Raw genomic sequence first — 17,412 nt, forward strand, 5'->3', positions numbered from 1 at the left:
AAATGGCCAAATGGGCAATGCTATTACTAAAGCAATGAGGTAATAGTGGGTCCCCTCTCCTCCGTTTTGCGTCCGAATTAGTCTTACAATGCGGTAATACGTTGATATCAGGTCCCACTATATTCTGTGTCTAAAATAATCTTAGTCAAAAGCAATGAGGTAATAGTGGGTCCCACTCCCTTCTATTCCGCGTCCGAATTAGTCTTACAATGCGGTAATACGATGATATCAGGTCCCACTCTGTTCTGTGTCTGAATTAATCTTAGTCTAAAGCAATGAGGTAATAGTGGGAAACACTCTGCTCCGCGTCCGTATTAGTCTTACAATGCTGTAATACGGTGATATTAGGTCTCTCTCTATTATGCGCCTGAATTAATCTTAGTCAAAAGCAGTGAGGTAATAGTGGGTCCCACTCCCTTCTGTTATGCGTCCGAATTGGGTCTTACAATGCGGTAATACGATAATATTAGGTCACACTCCGTTATGCGTTTGAATTAATCTTAGTCTAAAGCAATGAGGTATAGTGGGACCCACTCTGCTCCGCGTCTAAATTAGTCTTAGTCTAAATTCAATGTATCTATAAATTTATTTTAAACGAATATAATTAATGGATCATATCATATAGTATTTTTTAAAAAAAAAAAAGTTAATAATTAATTTTGTTAAGCATTTTTTTTCTTTTACTCTTACTCTCTAAAGTGTGACCTATTATTGATTCAATGCAAATCATGCCACTAAAATATTTACTCTTGGAAGATTAAGGTACATTTTCCTTGGGTAGCCATTATTTCCCATGTTTTTGTATGAATTGCATATATGATATACATCATTTTTAGAGTATTACATGTTCATTTTGATCTACGATACATTAAAAATTAATTTGCAACACTCTAAAAATAGACATATATTAAAATATAGTGAACCTATTAAAAAATAAATATGTATTACACTAAAAAATGAAATTTTTAGTAAACTAAAAATGAACATGTAGTAGGGCCTATCTTACAAGAGAGCCCTCGAAAATCATGATATAATTTGTTGGTTGTAGTAAATTTTTGTTTTTTTGTTTATTTTACTCGGCTGGTAGGAATTTGCTTTTATTTAGTAGTTTTATTATTTAATTATCTTATAAAGTCATTTGTTGATTTTAAATTAAAATAATTTGATCAATTTACAATAAAAGCAATACAACAGTACTGCATTTGCTACCATATCTTAAGAGGTCAAATTAGGTGGGCATCTTCAATGTGTTTAAAGAGACATGCATTTTCCATTACCAAAACAAATAATTAAAGATAATGTACACTATTGCATGATCTCTAGAATAAATTATATAAAGAAAAAAAAAAGTGGGTGAGAGGTTGGGAAGTTTTTTTGTTGTTAATGCATGAAAAGCAAAAACAATTTTATAAACCGGGATAGCAAGTAAAAGTGATTACATAAATCGAGGAATTCAACGCCCACAATATTAGCAAACATCACACCAATCTCGTCATATAATATTCACTTTAACAAAACTCACCAAATTAATTAGTATAGCTCATTAGGCAACATTTGTAACATAAAAGTTTTCTCGGACCATTCATGATTCAACTAGAAAAATGCATTTTTCAGTTAACTTTTCATATTAATAATAAATTGACGAACGAGGGCAACCCTAACCAAATTAGTCAAATTGTTGACTTGATAACTACAAAGTTATTCCGTATAAGTTATGGACAACAAATACTAGTTTAGCTTCTTTTTGTGGTCCTTTATTGTTTCCCTTATCACTCCAAATAATAATAATAATAATAATAATAATAATAATAATAATAATGATGGATGAACATTTTCATTAACTTTTTGACCATTGTCCTTTCCAAAAAAAAAAAAAAAAAAAAAAAAAAGAGAGTAAAAACAAAAACAAACAAACAAAGTGGGTAAGAAGTTGGGAATCTTTTTTTTTTTTTTGTTATTAATGCATGAAAAGCAAAAACAATTACATAAACCGGGATACCAAGTAAAAATGAATACAATAAATCGAGGTATTTAACACCCACAATATTAGTGAACATCACATGAATCTCGGTCATATAATATTCACTTTAACAAAACTCACCAAACTAGCATAGCCGATTAGGCCATATTTGTAACATAAAAGTTCTCTTGGACCATTCAACCAAAAATTTGTGTTTTTTCAACCAACTTTTCAATTTAACAAAACACGGAGGAATGAAATATCACAACCAAGTTGGTCAAGTTTTTGACTTGATAATTACAAGCTTAAAAGTTCACCTCAGGGATCGATTTCTATAGTTGTCTATCTCGTTAACTAATGTTGTCTATAACTGATCGACTCAAATTAAGAAAGTCACTATCTGACCAAATTAGTTGAGGTTGTCCCAAAGTATGCATTTATGTTTCGTGCATAACTAGTACAAATGTTAGCATATTTCGTGCATAACGACTACTTTTTCATTAACGTTCCATAATAATTACTCTCTCTTTCTCTAATTCTTTGTCACATTTGTTTTTTGCATGAGTTTTAATGTAACCAAAAGAAATGTTACTAACTTTTCAAGTTAATCCCTCAAAAGTAGGTGTCATTAGTAAAAAGTAAAATTGTACTTACATCATTAATTGTCTAGAAATTTAAAAAGTCAAAAGGGTATAATGAAAATTTTAGAATGATAGTTATGTTTCATTTTGGATAGACAACACTATTTTGGGACAAACTAAAAAGAAAAGTAAGACATGTAAAATGAAACGAATTGAGTATTATAATATAATGTGATTATTATGTTTGTTTATTGCCATAATATTTTTTTTATTATTATTATGGATAACGATCTTATATTAAATTTTGGAGGAAAAAAAAATGTTACTGTGGCAATTGGATATTGTCTCTCTTTTTGTATTTTTAATGATTTTGAGAATAACTCTCAAAGTGAGGGGAGCTTCTTGTGCGCAGTGAGCACCGGTCTAGCCTTTATGGTTCATGTTCAGTTGAGTCACCATAATTTACATCTTCCCAAATGCTCTGTCGGGTCGGGATGTGGGGGCCCTTAGGGTTGGGGTTCAGCCTTTTGGAAGAATGATTTTGAGAATAATATTTTGAATTTGTTTATCCAAAATTTATATGTTAATAATGATAATATTATGTGACATTTAATAATAATTATTATTAAATGCTATTAAGTTACGATTTTAAAAAATTATTATTCTGTTATTATTGTAATGTAATAATTATTGACATTGCTAAAAAGTAATAACGATTATCGATTATTGAATTGAGAGATCAATAAACCGAATCGTTACTATCATTATTAGTTTTGGATCGGATTTTGATAAATTGATTATATTTAGTATCATATTTGAATCATGATATACTAATGTTAAGTAACATTTAATTTAATTTAATAATAATAATAATAATAATAATAATAATAATAATAATAATAATGTTAGGTAGTTACGATTAAAATATTGGTTATTTCATTATTACTATTATTACTAGTCCTTTTTTATGCGTGATGCAAAGCTAGATGTCCAATATTAATACTCAATATTAAAATCTTAGTTATATTAAAATATTTTTTTAATAATACGGAGTAGTATATATTTTTTTTTAAAAAAAATAATTCATAGTTGATCATTTGGGTAATAATTATGGTATGATTAATAATTGTTAAAGTAAGAATTTTAAATATGGTAAATGATTAAATATAATTATGGTAACGTTTAAGACATACTATCGAAAGTTTAACGATGTAAGATAATTATGGTAACATTAAAGACATACTAACGAAAGTTTAAAGGTTATAAAATCAGAACCAAAATGCTTTTCAGTTATAAGCCTTTTGCTTCTTCTTGGTTGTTCAATATCATTTTTAAGGCAAGGTGTGGGAAATAACACATGTTCATTTTTCGAGAAGATTATCAGCAAATAATATTGTGAACATTTTTCAGATGAAATATGTGTTCAAGGAACTCGGCATCTCTAGATTCACACATTGAGCGATTTTCTAAACACATCAATCTATAGACAACATTGTTTTCAGCATACCCAACAAATATAGCATCTAAGATTTTAGATCCTAGATTGGGTATTTTAAAAGACAGAATACCTACCTTCATCAAATACCCTCACACTTTAAAATATTTTAATGGAGAATGTCCTTTCCATAACTCATAGGGGATTTTCTCAAAGCCCTTATGGGTATCCTGTTAAGGATATTATTCGTCGTTAGACAACTTCTCCCCGCAAGGAGTTTGGATCACCAAAACTGATTAGCATTGCGTTAATCATTTTTTTTTTTAAGTTTTCTAATTTTTTTCCTATTAGCTATGCCATTTTTTGGGGAGTGTAAGGTGTAGTGACGTCATGTATAATGTCAATTTTACGCTGATTTTTGAGAAAGTTTGTTTCATATTCATCTCCTCTATCAAAATGAAGTCTCTTAACCTTTTTGTCAAATTGATTTTCTACTTCTGCTTTAAAAATAATAATTAAAAAAATTTGTTCAGCGTCGTATAATGTATATTAAAAATGTACCTTACGTACATATATAAATAATGTACCATTAGTATATTAAAAATGTCCTTTTTATTTATGGTCCACACAATTGTGTGGACCATGGTCCATGCAATAATGATTGTATAATGACTAAAGAGCTCGCTATTAACCGTGCTTGTTGACTTGTTTGTAGAGTTCTTAGACCATCTTTAACCTCTGCACCAAATTTTACACCAAAAGAAATATTCACACCTTATTCTTATACCAAATCTTTTTCATCTCCTACCTATTACACCAAATTTTATTCCTGTACTAAAATAATTCATATTCTCATAAATTAAAAATTTATATTTATACTTTTATTATTTTAATATAATATATAGTTGTAATTTAATAAATTAAACTTGTATTATGTTTTATGTAATTTTATTTTTAATTAAATTATATGTAATATTAATTTTGTTTTAATCGTCTGTCTTGATGAGATCTTTCAAATGATATAATTTTTTAATAATATAAAATTTATATTTAACAATTTAACAAAATATACAAAAACATTAAAACTAATCTAAGGACATAAAAAGAATTACAAATAAAAGTTGGGGTAAAGTGGAAAAATAAAATGCACACCAAATTTTGGTGCAAATGAACATTGCAACGCCAAATATGGCGTTGCAGTGTTCATGGTGCGGCAAAAGTATGGTGCTTTTGGCATGCTGATTGGAGAGGGTTCACGTCATTTTTATTTTTATTTTTGTCGTTTTGGTGTTTAATTTTGACGGGTTGATTGGAGTTGCTCTTAGGCATGCTGAAATTGATGACTATCAGGAAGTGGAAAACGTTGACTTTATGAAAAGGTTTTGTATATGTTGTGATTTGATACATTTGTATTGATTTTTTTTGGTAGAAATTATAAATTATTATTTTTTTTTTAAATAAGGAGATACTGTATTGATTTTTTTAAAAGAAAAAATTGATGTAATATCATTTTTTTTTTTTTAAATACGATGTTGATTTTAAAGAAAAACCAACGCGATATATTATTTTTAAAAAATTTAATAAAGATATACAATGTCACTTTCCTATTAAAAAAAGTCAATATCATATATATTTCGTCATTAAAAAATTAATAAAGATACGACATCGAATTTCTTACAAAATTGATGTCGTATCTCTTTAATAATTTTTTAAAAATGATACGACGTTAGATTTTCATAAATAATTAACATCATTTCGTTAACTATAAAAAAAATGACATATATTGTAATCCACTTCGTATGATTTATTTACTACTAAGATAATATCTACTACACAATATAATCCACGTTGCAACTTACAAATAATCGACTTTAAAAACATTTTTTTGTAATAATGTACAGACGAATCTTTTAAGTATTATATAACTTAGAGATGAAAAGTGTAATTTTCACTTTAATTAATCAAAACACACAATGGTCATGTTTCACAACAAATATGCATTAAAGCATATCTGACAATGAAATTATTGGATTTTATATAGATCATTTTATTTTGACAGAAACTATGAAGAAACATTATGGTCTTATGCAGAATTCTCTGCAATAAAGCGTTTGATGATAAGCATCAACTCCTTGGCAGGTTGAGAATTGGGGTTGATAGTGAAAAACCCATGTTGTTGTCCTTCAAACTCTACATACTCAATCTTCTTCCCAAAGCTCTTCAATCTCTTTGCATAATCTTCGCCTCTATCTCTCAGCAGATCACCTCCCCCTGTCACCACCAAAATTGGGTCTACTTTCACCTCTTCCAAACTTGGGCTATCCGGTCCAAATGGGTTCACTATTGGATCATCTGTCGTCGCCCCTGCTGGTATTGACAGCCTCCAAAACCTACCAAAAAACCCAAAACATATATCAACAATTTGTTATTCACGTAGTATATACCGACGGTATCAACCACAAGTACGATTCTAGGGTCTGTTCTCGGTTCAGATCTTTTGCCTAGTTTACTTATTGATTTAAGTTCTAGAGCTCGAAATACTTGACAATAGGTCAGAGATTCCCGAACCAATAATCAACTTATAAAAATAGTCAAAAATGTGGTATTTATAGTCAAGCAGAGGGAACAAGTTCAGGTCTCGGGGCATGCATCGCACTTGAAACACATGCATGGACTCAGATCGGGGCATAATGGGACTTGGTCACGTGCTCTGATATTCCTAAAAGTCTTGCATTTTGCTACTCGAACCAAGTCAGTAGGTAGGTCCCGACTTGAGTATGTTAGGGCACAAATAACATAAGAGCGTCTGTGCAAGCAGTCCTTAACGGAACTTAGTAAGAGAGGAGGTCGGGAGAGTACGGGTACGATGTTGGTGCGGGCCGGGCCAGGCCCAGCCCGCAGGGAGATACTTTGATCTGACCTGTCTATAAGCTCCAAATTTAGGAAAGCCTCTTTTGGACCTTCCATTTCAAACTTTGTCCTCACAGTGCCACCGAAGAAGGGGGCTAGAAGAACATAACCCCTGACCCGAACCGGAGACAGCTCGGGTGAACCGGCCCTGAGTTGAACAGCCAAATGATGAGCAATATTCCCACCGGCGGAGTCGCCGGAGATAAAGACTCTGTCGAAGTCAGCGGCTTCCGTGAGCCACGTATCCGCCTCCTCTGACGTGGCTTGGGCTTGGAGCCACTTCACGGATGCGAAGCCGTCCTCGATGGCCGCCGGCAGCCTGTTCTCCGGCGCCAACCGGTAGTCCGGGGCGACGATCACGGCGGGGATCTCGGAAGCAAGCTTCAGACAGTAGTTATGGCAGCTGGGCCATGTCCGCGAGTTGATGCAGAAACCGCCACCGTGGATATAGTAGAAGATCGGGAGCTTCGACGGAGACGGCATCACCGCCGGCTTATACAGCCGGAGCTGAAGGTCGTGTACGGCGTCAAAGGTAACATCTTTCCAAACAACGGAACCGTCGTCGTTCACCGGCACGTCAAAGCTTGGCTTGCTGGACCTCACTATGGACCCATCACTGTACACCCAAAGAACACCTCTGCAATTCTCCACCTCATGCGGTGGATCAGCGGCGGCAATGGAGGCAGAAGCAGCCATGGCATCTGACATCTCTCTCTCTCTCTCCCTCAGTGTATCACGCTTGAGAGGATCGGAATTGAGAAAAGTTATAGAAGAAGCTGGAAATTAAAGAACACAGAAAAAGTTAAAAGGAGGTGGCTTTGTATGAGTAGGACAAAAACATAACAAGGATGGGGGCCAAAGTGATAGCGACCATACTTCAATTATTAGCAAGAGGCCTCCTTAATATGTGACGCATCTATCTATCTATATCTATCCATATATATATATACAACAAAATAATAATAATAATAATAATAATAATAATAATAATAATAATAATAATAATAATAATAATAATAATAATAATAATAATAATAATAATAATAATAATCAATGTTGCAAAACACGCTAGGCGCCCCCTAGACGCCGATTTTTTATTTTTATTTTTATTTTATTTATTTATTTTTAATTAAAAATAAAATTTAAAATTTAAAATTTTTAAAATTTAGTAATAAAACATAAGGTTTCTATAGTTATTTCTTAGAAATTATTTACGAAAGTGGTTGTAAAAGTGTTCAAAAAATTGTTTAAACCATCTAAATACATTAAAAAAAAACTAAAATTAAGAGCTAAAGAAGCATTTTTTTGAGAAATTAGTGGACCAAAACCGCCTTTGGCGGTTTGCGGTGGATAGATCTCGAAAAAATACGCGATTTGAAAAAAAAAAATTATCCAAATCGGACAACCGAGTCAAAAGTTATGCCTTCCGAAACTTTTCTGACATTTTCAAAAAAAAAAAAAAAAAAAAAAAAAAAAAAAAAAAAAAAAAACCGTCGAACCGCCGATCCGTCCGGCCGCGGAGGCCGTTCCTCGCGGCGGCGCAATGGCGCCCGACGCCTAGACGCGATTTTTGCAACATTGATAATAATAATAATCTTCTCTTCTCCCATAATAATAATAATCTTACCACAAAAATAATAATAATCTACATCTACTGTTAGAGCGTAAAAATAAAGCTAATACAAGCTAAGGGTATTTTGTATTTTCCCTTCTCTTTTACGTTCTAACCACCTGGTGTATAAGTTGGTCATTGCCCTCTCTGTAATTCAATTAGCTTCTTCCACCTGTAATGAACAAATATGATTTCTATAACTCTCCAAATTATACTGTGCATGGTGCATACAGATGCAAAAACGGCATCGTTTTACTTAAATAAAAAAAAACATTTTCGATTGCCGTTAATTATGTAAATATATGTTCATAATTTTATAATTTCACATTCTGGATTTATAGTTATTAAATTATGGATGTGTAGTTATGCAATTCTGGATTTATAGTTATGAAGTTATGGATGTGTAATTATGCATGCAATTCTGAATGTATAGTTATGAAGTTATAATTTCACATTCTGAATTTATAGTTATGAAGTTATGGATGTGTAGTTATGCAATTCTGAATGTATAGTTATGAAGTTATGAATGTGTAGTTATGCAATTCTGAATGTATAGTTATGAAGTTATGGATATGTAGTTATGCATGTAATTCTGAATGTATAGTTATGGAGTTATGGATGTGTAGTTATGCAATTCTGGATTTATAGTTATGAAGTTATGGATGTGTAGTTATGTAATCCTGGGTGTATAGTTATGAAGTTATGAATGTGTAGTTATGCAATTCTGATTTGTTTTTTTAATAATTCGGACGTCAAAACGACGTTGTTTTTACAACCGTGTGCACCATGCATGGCGCACACGGTTGCACAACATAACGCTCCCTCCAGTAGCTACTTTGTCATGGTATCATAGCCACGACGAAGCACCTACGCCGTTGCCGTCTCCAATGTCGACGATACGAGTCAAGGAATGCGTCCAGCATCGCGCAATCACGTGTTCTCCTGCTCACACCACTCCAGTAATAGCTCCGCAGCGGAACTTGTTCACACAAAGGAATCAAGGTCCAGAGGATCTGGAAAATCCTTTACATCTCAGCATCAATGACAATCCATGCGCTATCCTTGACTCCTTGTTACTCCTCCCTTAACCAGGAGTTGAAACTATGGATCATGGTGCATTTCTATATGAGGATCGCACTTGAAGTCAAGAATAAATGGAGCGTAGTTGACGGAACTATCACTGTGCCGACTAGAGGTCAATCGGAGTTCGCTGCATGAAGGAGGTGCAATTTGATGGTGTGTTTATGGGATCTTCAAGTCGATCATTCCATCAATTGCACAGAGCATCATGCATATGGACAAAGTGAAGGATGTATGAAAAGATCTGAGAAGGAGATTCTCCCAGCGTGATCCTCACCGTATCTCTGCTTTGTAGAACGAAATATACTCCTTGAAACAAGGGAGCATGAGCGTCAACGATTACTATACCAGGTGTATAACTCTCTAGGAAGAGATGAACAACTTGAGGCCTTTCCCTTATGCGTGTGTGATCCAAGATGCACTTGTGATGTTATTGATATAATAAGAGATGATCGTGGGGTTGATCAGGTGATAAGGTTTCTCCCAAGTTTAAATGAGTAGTATAGTAGCCTGAGATTCGGTGTTCTTGTAATGGATCCATTGTTAGAAGTCTACGAGGTGTTCGTGATGGGAGAGAAGCTTAATAGGCAGCTGAATCTGTAAAAGTTAAGTCTCAACACTCTGAAAGTTAGCCATGCTAATGCAGTTCAAAATGCCCAGTCACAAACAGATGAAACAATAGCGGCCATCAATGTTTACAATGCAAGGAGGAACACGAGCAACATTAACATCAAATGAGCCAAATGCACCTTTTGTAGCATGACGGGACATACCGTGAAAAAGTGTTATAAGAAACACGGTTATCCCCGAGATGGATACCAGGCTACAAGTCCAGGAGCAAGCAACATACCATGGTAGCTGCCACTAACAAATCTAAAGTGAGGGTTCTGATTAAGGGCTTCTATAATCTAATACACACACAATTTGGTGCCTCTATCAAAATTTTGCGCTGGTCTAGAGTTCAGCATGGTGGAGTTTTTCCATGAGAAAGACATTATCCATCAAAGATATTGCGTAGACACTCCGCAGCAAAATGCCATTGGACCAATAATTTTTATATATTTATTTATATAATATAATGTTTAATTCATTAAACATGCCCAAAAGTTACACTTATTACTTGTACTGATTATATTAATTTATTTATTTTTATGGTTAGGATGGACATCTTATACTTGTCTGAATTATGGATTGCCAATTACGTTCTCATCACCAAGAATACATTTGATTCTTTTACCACCATAAGTCCATAATTGTGGTTTAATTTGCTCCATATTGGACACACTATTACCAATATTTTACCTACCTGCGTGCATTAAAGTTGAACGCCAGAAAAGATCAGCACCCAGCGGTGTGTTTCCACGAAGCTAAGCATATATTCGAAAATCTCCATTTTTCTCTTCGGTTCTGGTAGGCGGTCCAACCAATTACGACTACTATTTTATCGCTAAATTTCCATTTCCCCATTCATCTATCTACAACGGATCGTCTCCCCACAAGATCGGTTACAAATTACAATACCGAACATCTTTTCTTCGTCTCGTTCTTTCTGAAACGCAGATTCGATTTCATAACCCTTTTTGATAAATTCGCCGGATAGAATTACCTATTTTTCATTTGGCGTGTTTCATTTTGATCTAATTTTGTTATCTCTGTGATAATAGTAACGAATTGTGGTAGAGAAATTCGATATTCTGAAGAAATGATGAACGGGATGATGGATCCGGAGATGTTCAGAATCGCTCAAGAGCAGATGAGTCGTATGTCGCCCGCTGAGTTGGCTCGGATTCAGCAGCAGGTTCCCCGTTTCTGCCTGCACTTTTCCCCAAATTTTATGTTGTTCTTACGGATATTGTTATTTATGTGTGTATTTACTTAATTAGCATAGGGTTTGTATAGGTTATTAGTTGATTTGGGTGATTAAGGTTATATATACTAACATCTACGTTGAATATTGTGCCGTGTCTCGTAATGCGACTAGATGGAATTTGCGGTTGCTTTGATTGATCATGTGAACCTGATCATCTTTGAACAACTATTGATACTGCAGATGATGTCTAATCCTGAGTTGATTAGAATGGCTTCCGAAAGCATGAAAAATTTTAGGCCGGAGGACCTGAGGAATGCTGCAGAACAGTTGAAGCATACCCGGCCAGAGGAAATGGCCGAGATTGGTGAGAAGATGGCTAATGCATCACCTGAAGAATTAGCTGCCATGCGTTCCCGTCTAGATGCACAGATTAATTATGAACTAAATGCAGCTCAGATGCTTAAGAAACAGGTAGTTTGTCCACTGGTAATGAGTTTGATAGTTGTGAATAACATCTTTCCACTCTGTAATTGCCAATTCTATAAGCATCTTCTGATTTATATCTGGCATTATCAGTCCAGATATTTTTGTACCAACTTTGGTTGATTTTAAAAACTGATTCCTTGTTAACCATGCTTTCACTGTGTCTTTGAGTATGCTATGAATATTTCATGTTTACATTGCCGAGTATTAATGAATTCATGTCTACAATTGCAGGGGAATGATCTTCACAACCAGGGAAATTTCACTGATGCCTCAGAGAAATATTTGCTTGTAAGTCAAAAGATATGCATTTCAGTTTCCTTGTTTGCACTGCTTGCACATGTTAATGTATTCTTGAGCAAAATTTCATGTTCTTTATCTTGTTATTCTCAGGCAAAGAAAAACTTGAAGGACATTCCTGCCTCGAAAGGCAGAAATTTGTTAATGGCATGTTCTTTGAATTTGATGTCATGTTTCTTAAAGACTGGACTGTATGATGACTGCATAATGGAAGGCACTGAGGTATGACTAATTACATCTCCCCTTCATGTACCTGTGTATTTGGTGATGTTTTTTTTTTTTTTCATTTATGTGTTCTTTTTAGTTGAAAAGCTCCTTAATGTGGATATAGTTTCTTTATTTGCATCCTTGATTACAATGTGCAGGTTTTGGAATATGATGCAAACAATATTAAAGCTCTTTACCGGAGGGGTCAAGCTTATAAAGAACTGGGACATCTAGAAGTGAGTGTTTACTGAGGTTTTGTGTTCATTGGTGCATTTTGTCTTTTTCACTTTTAAGTTTTAACATATTGAAAAATTATTATTAATTTTTGGTTATATGTCAGGATGCAGTGTCTGACTTGACTAAGGCACATGAAATTTCACCTGATGATGAAACTATCGAAAATGTCCTAAGGTATTGCAGTTTATTGTGGATACTGCAGAGAAACTTCTTTTTTTTTTTTTTTTTTTTTTTTTTTTTTTTTTTTTTTTTTTTTCATATTTGTTATGTATATGGAATTATTCCATCCTATCCCTATTCCTTTCTGATCCCTTCCAAAAAAAATTTGTTGCATCAAGTTTTGGGCTATTCTTACATTTTTTGTTTGAAGCAACCTTTACTCATCAAGGTTTGAGTATGCATTTTTTAAAAACTGTTGCAGGGATGTTAAAGAACGTTTGGCAAAACAAGGCGGTGGGCATGCTTCAAGAAGTATGTGCTTCCTACATATAAGACATGCATAATATTGCTATTGAACATTATGGTCTATTTGTCTCTTTTATTGCCTTGATTCAAGCACTCAATCTTATGTTTGTCTGAAACTGCTATTTTCTAAACTTGTGGAAAGTGATTATTTGACTTTACTTAACAGAATTAGTCATTGAAGAAATAACTGAAGACGAGTCAACTGGGTCATCTAAAAAACCCGAAAATTCAACTGCTGAAAGTTTTATGTTACAACCACAAGGAACAAAACAAGAGGCCTCTAGTTCAGAGCATTTGCATGAAAAAGCAATACATGGCGGACCTCCTTCATCTAGTTCTGAGTGTTTGCAAGCTTTAAAAGATGATCCTGAATCAATCAGGTTTACTCTCTCTATAAGATAGTTTATTTACTAGTTCATAAACAATCCAATTAGCTAATTCACAATGTGGTTGCAATTTTCATATTCCATCCAGCATGTCTTTATGAACATATGGAATTTATCTAGAGCTGACTTCATTACTGGCTATGCATCTTATTCATCTTAATTATTTTGCTTTTGCTATGGTTTTATTATTGGTTATATGAGTGAAGAAATGAAATTTAATAAGGTCATATCAGTCTTCAAAAAAAAAGGTCATATTATTTATTTTTCATTTTGGAATTCCTTATCCCCTTTTTACCTTTGGGTTTTCCTCTTCTCTTTCTAAAAGTGTGTGTATTTCTTGCTGTCTTCCTTGCATTTAGCCTTAAGCCTTCAACTTTGCTTAATCCTCATTGTCTTTTTCCTTCTGGTGTATGACAATAGATCCTTCCAAAATTTTGTTTCTCGTGCTGATCCGGAGACTTGGGCTTCCCTTAGCGGTGCAAATGCTGAAGGCATACCTCCTGATATGGTGAAGACTGCATCCAATATTATTGGCAAGATGTCCCCAGAAGAACTTCAAAGAATGGTTCAAATGGCTTCCTCGTTCCAAGGAGAAACCCCATTTACAAAGAGAGGTTCATCAAACTCAACTAGTGATAGCTTTGGTCCTGGTTCAGTGCCTCCAAATATGACTCCTGATATGATGAAAATGGCGACTGATATTATGGGTAAGATGTCTCCTGATGATCTCCAAAAGATGTTTCAAATGGCACCCTCTTTCAAAGAAAAGAATCCTGCAAGAGCTGCTGCAGCATCCAATTCTAATGAACAGTTGAGAGCTCAAGAGACTCGTGAAAATTTCAAAGTGGATGATAACATTGGTACTAGTAGCTCATCCCAGGGACTTCTAAATTCTAGAAATGGTTCTAACTCTGGTTTATCAAGCTCAGCTGCTGATCTGCAAGAACAAATGAGAAACCAAATGAACGATCCAGCTATGCGGCAGGTATGTAGCGTGGATTGCTTGAATCCATTCGTATGCAGAGCTGCTAATTTCATTTATTTTACCATTTCTTTTTTTACTTTGCAATGAGTGTATTGTTTGTATCTTTTTTCAAAGTATTGAGTGAAACAACTATATAGGTTAAAATCCTTTTATTTACATTCTCCTTTACCCTCTCCAATTCATTCTCCATTGGTTTGTCTTTTGCTTGTTTATTTTCAAATGTTGTTACATAACAAACTACTGTCACTGGGCAGACAGTAGCTTGTCTTAAACCATCTGACATTCTGTTTTTTGAAAATTTCGCAGATGTTCTCCTCCATGGTTAAAAACATGAGCCCAGATATGATGGCTAACATGAGCAAACAATTTGGACTTAATCTTTCTCAGGAGGATGCAGAAAAAGCTCAGCAGGCCATGTCATCTTTATCACCGGATGACTTGGAAAAAATGGTACTTTATTGCTAAACTGATATGATCGATCATATTGGAAATCTCCCTTTTCTTATTCCAATGATTTCTTTCTTGGCCTAAGATATTTAGTAAAAGTAATGTTAATTAATCACATGCCTTTTATCATTCTTATTTAAGAACAACAATAGTACATTTTCGTCAATGAATTACTCCTAGGTTCCGCTAGGTTATAATTATATGTAGATAGGAGTTATGTTTTCTTGTGCTGTCATATGCACCCTGATGAATGCTCATTCTTGCCTTGCCTTGGACTCCTTTAGTATTAGTGTGTTATGGGGATGTTTCTTTCAGACTGCACATTCCTTGTGTCTAGTAGTGTCAATGCGGGCTGGCCCGTCCCACTGTGGGTTGAAATTTTTGCGGGTTTTTGCAGGCGGACCCGTAAGCCTGCGGGCTAAAATTCTTCAACCTTGACCCCCACCTGCGGGCCAACTTCAAAAAGTTTTTTAATAATTATTTTTTAGTATATATATTGAATTGAAAGCCTGTGGGTTGGCCTGCGTAGTCCGCCAACCCGCGTGGGCTTGGCCCGTGACCTGCATTTTCTCAGGCCAAAAAATTTAGCCTTTTAGGCTTTAACCCGCCCCACTGTGGGGCGGTTTAGGGCTGGCCTGCGGGCTTCGGCCCACTTTGACACCCTTACTTGTGTCTAGCCTAGTTTTTTCCTCGTAATTCACAAACCAATATATCTTTTATAAGCTGTTACTGTGATACTTCCACTGAAGTTCCTAGTGTCTTTATTTGTCTAAAAATGCAGATGAAATGGGTAGATAGATTTCAAAGAGGAGTCGAGGGTGCCAAAAGGACGAAAAATTGGCTTTTGGGAAAGCCTGGTATGATCTTGGCAATACTTATGTTGCTCTTGGCCATCCTCCTCCACTGGCTGGGCTTCATAGGCCATTAGTTTTGACATGCTACAATAAGCTGAAGACCGGCAGAAGTGCCAGTCATCAGGCTCACATAATTGGCTCTTTAAGGCTGTCTTTGTCGTGCATCATCACCTTGTTAGTCTTGGCAGAAACTAGGTTGGAATTTTGAAGGCCATCTGAAATGATCTCAGTCAGTATTTCTGGAATGTGTTAAATGATGCATTTGGAGACTGCATATTGTTAATGTCTTGTGTTTTTGGTTGATGTAGCTTCTGTGACTCGATGAAATTGTTTAATTCTTTGTTCTGGATATTGTAGAAAATAACCTTACTATTGTAAACATTTTACTTCGTTATTGAATGTATTAGTTTTAAACGCACCAGTGTACTAAAATCCCAACCCTCTTTTGAGTCTTAAGATTTGGTTTTTGGTTAGTCCTATCGGTTACACGCATATCTGAGTTTCTTCTTATAACACCTAGTATTGCAGAAATAGTTTTTACTGTCTCAGTCCTTATTCTTTTTTTTTTCCCCCCCACCAAATCAGTGGGGGATATGTTGATGGAAGTAGATTCTCACTATGTGCACACCTCAAAATTGGTACAATTCATGCAGTAAAGGAGAATGTGAGACTTGACTAAATTGACCTATATATAACAATTGAGTTACCATTATATTATAACTTTTGCGGGGTGTTTGGTTGGAAAGAGGGAATTGGGGGAGGGGCTGTAATTGTTAAAATTCAAATTAAATTGTTTAGGCATGAATAGAATGACTGAGAGTTGAAAGAGAAGAAGTGAATAAGACTAAAATGTCTTTGTATAGTAATATAATAATAATAAGGGTAAAATAGTAATTCATTGTTGAATTACTATCTTACCCATAACAAGAATGTAATTGCAATTCCTAACCGGACCCTAGGAATTGCAATTTTCTCCAACCAAAGTATAGAATATAAATTTTATGGAGGTTGGTAGGAATGGAATTACAATTCCATTCTACCAAATACCTCCTTTGGTTCACTTAGATGGGTGCTCCTAGACGGCTGGACCAGAATGACGATCTAATTATCTATTCATCAATCTGATTATTTTTTTTTACACATAAATATTTTTTTTGGGCTACAATTGGAACCTTCAAAAGAAGGTGTTAGCGAATTCTTGGGACCGGCCTACTAAGCGCATAAATATGCTAAATGCTTAACCTGACTTAGGGCAAAATTAAAGAGTTTTAGGTAAGTTTGGATGAATTTTATAATAATGAGAATATAAGACCTTGTATGTTAAAAAAAAAAAAAAAAAAAAAAGAAGAGAGAGAGAAGCTCGAGGGGCATAGAAGTGGTCTAAATTAGACCTGGAAGGGGTTGAAGAGGAGGGCAACAATCGTCGTGTATCACTAATATACAAATTCATTTTTAGTATATTGAAAGTTTATTCTTAATGTATTGTTGATTCATTTAAAATAGGGCAATGTTATTTTCTCCTCCAATTTTTTCCTAATGATGTAGTTTATAAATATTGGGTGTTATTAATTGACTGACCCCACTTACTTTCAATTAAACATTAAAGTAACCAATTAGGTAATGCCCTTTCATGAGAGAAAATAATGAAGAAAATTTTAAG

General features: G+C 34.4%; 2 protein-coding genes across 3 annotated transcripts; one reads left to right on the forward strand and one right to left on the reverse strand.

The window, feature by feature from the left end:
• Window positions 1-5,937: 5,937 nt before the first annotated feature.
• LOC109192744 (probable carboxylesterase 15) lies at window positions 5,938-7,758 on the reverse strand. The gene is made up of 2 exons (XM_019343446.1): window positions 6,897-7,758; window positions 5,938-6,366 (listed from the first exon to the last, which is right to left on the reverse strand). The coding sequence occupies exons 1-2, from the start codon at window positions 7,592-7,594 to the stop codon at window positions 6,060-6,062; spliced, it is 1,005 nt and encodes a 334-aa protein (XP_019198991.1). The 5' UTR covers window positions 7,595-7,758; the 3' UTR covers window positions 5,938-6,059.
• A 3,122-nt stretch (window positions 7,759-10,880) lies between these two features.
• LOC109193105 (outer envelope protein 61) lies at window positions 10,881-16,170 on the forward strand. 2 transcript variants are annotated; one of them, XM_019343921.1, is made up of 12 exons: window positions 10,881-10,988; window positions 11,243-11,376; window positions 11,629-11,859; window positions 12,106-12,162; window positions 12,265-12,393; window positions 12,537-12,614; window positions 12,719-12,789; window positions 13,037-13,086; window positions 13,247-13,460; window positions 13,887-14,451; window positions 14,758-14,901; window positions 15,680-16,163. In XM_019343921.1, exons 2-12 carry the CDS (start codon window positions 11,281-11,283, stop codon window positions 15,824-15,826), a joined length of 1,782 nt encoding a protein of 593 aa, XP_019199466.1. In that variant the 5' UTR covers window positions 10,881-10,988; window positions 11,243-11,280; the 3' UTR covers window positions 15,827-16,163. The 2 variants fall into 2 exon arrangements, with proteins under 2 accessions (XP_019199466.1, XP_019199467.1); XM_019343922.1 differs by having other exon boundaries at window positions 10,881-11,376; window positions 15,680-16,170.
• Window positions 16,171-17,412: the final 1,242 nt, after the last annotated feature.

Source organism: Ipomoea nil, unplaced genomic scaffold (assembly GCF_001879475.1).
Source record: "Ipomoea nil cultivar Tokyo-kokei standard unplaced genomic scaffold, Asagao_1.1 scaffold1834, whole genome shotgun sequence".
Lineage (NCBI taxonomy): Eukaryota > Viridiplantae > Streptophyta > Magnoliopsida > Solanales > Convolvulaceae > Ipomoea > Ipomoea nil.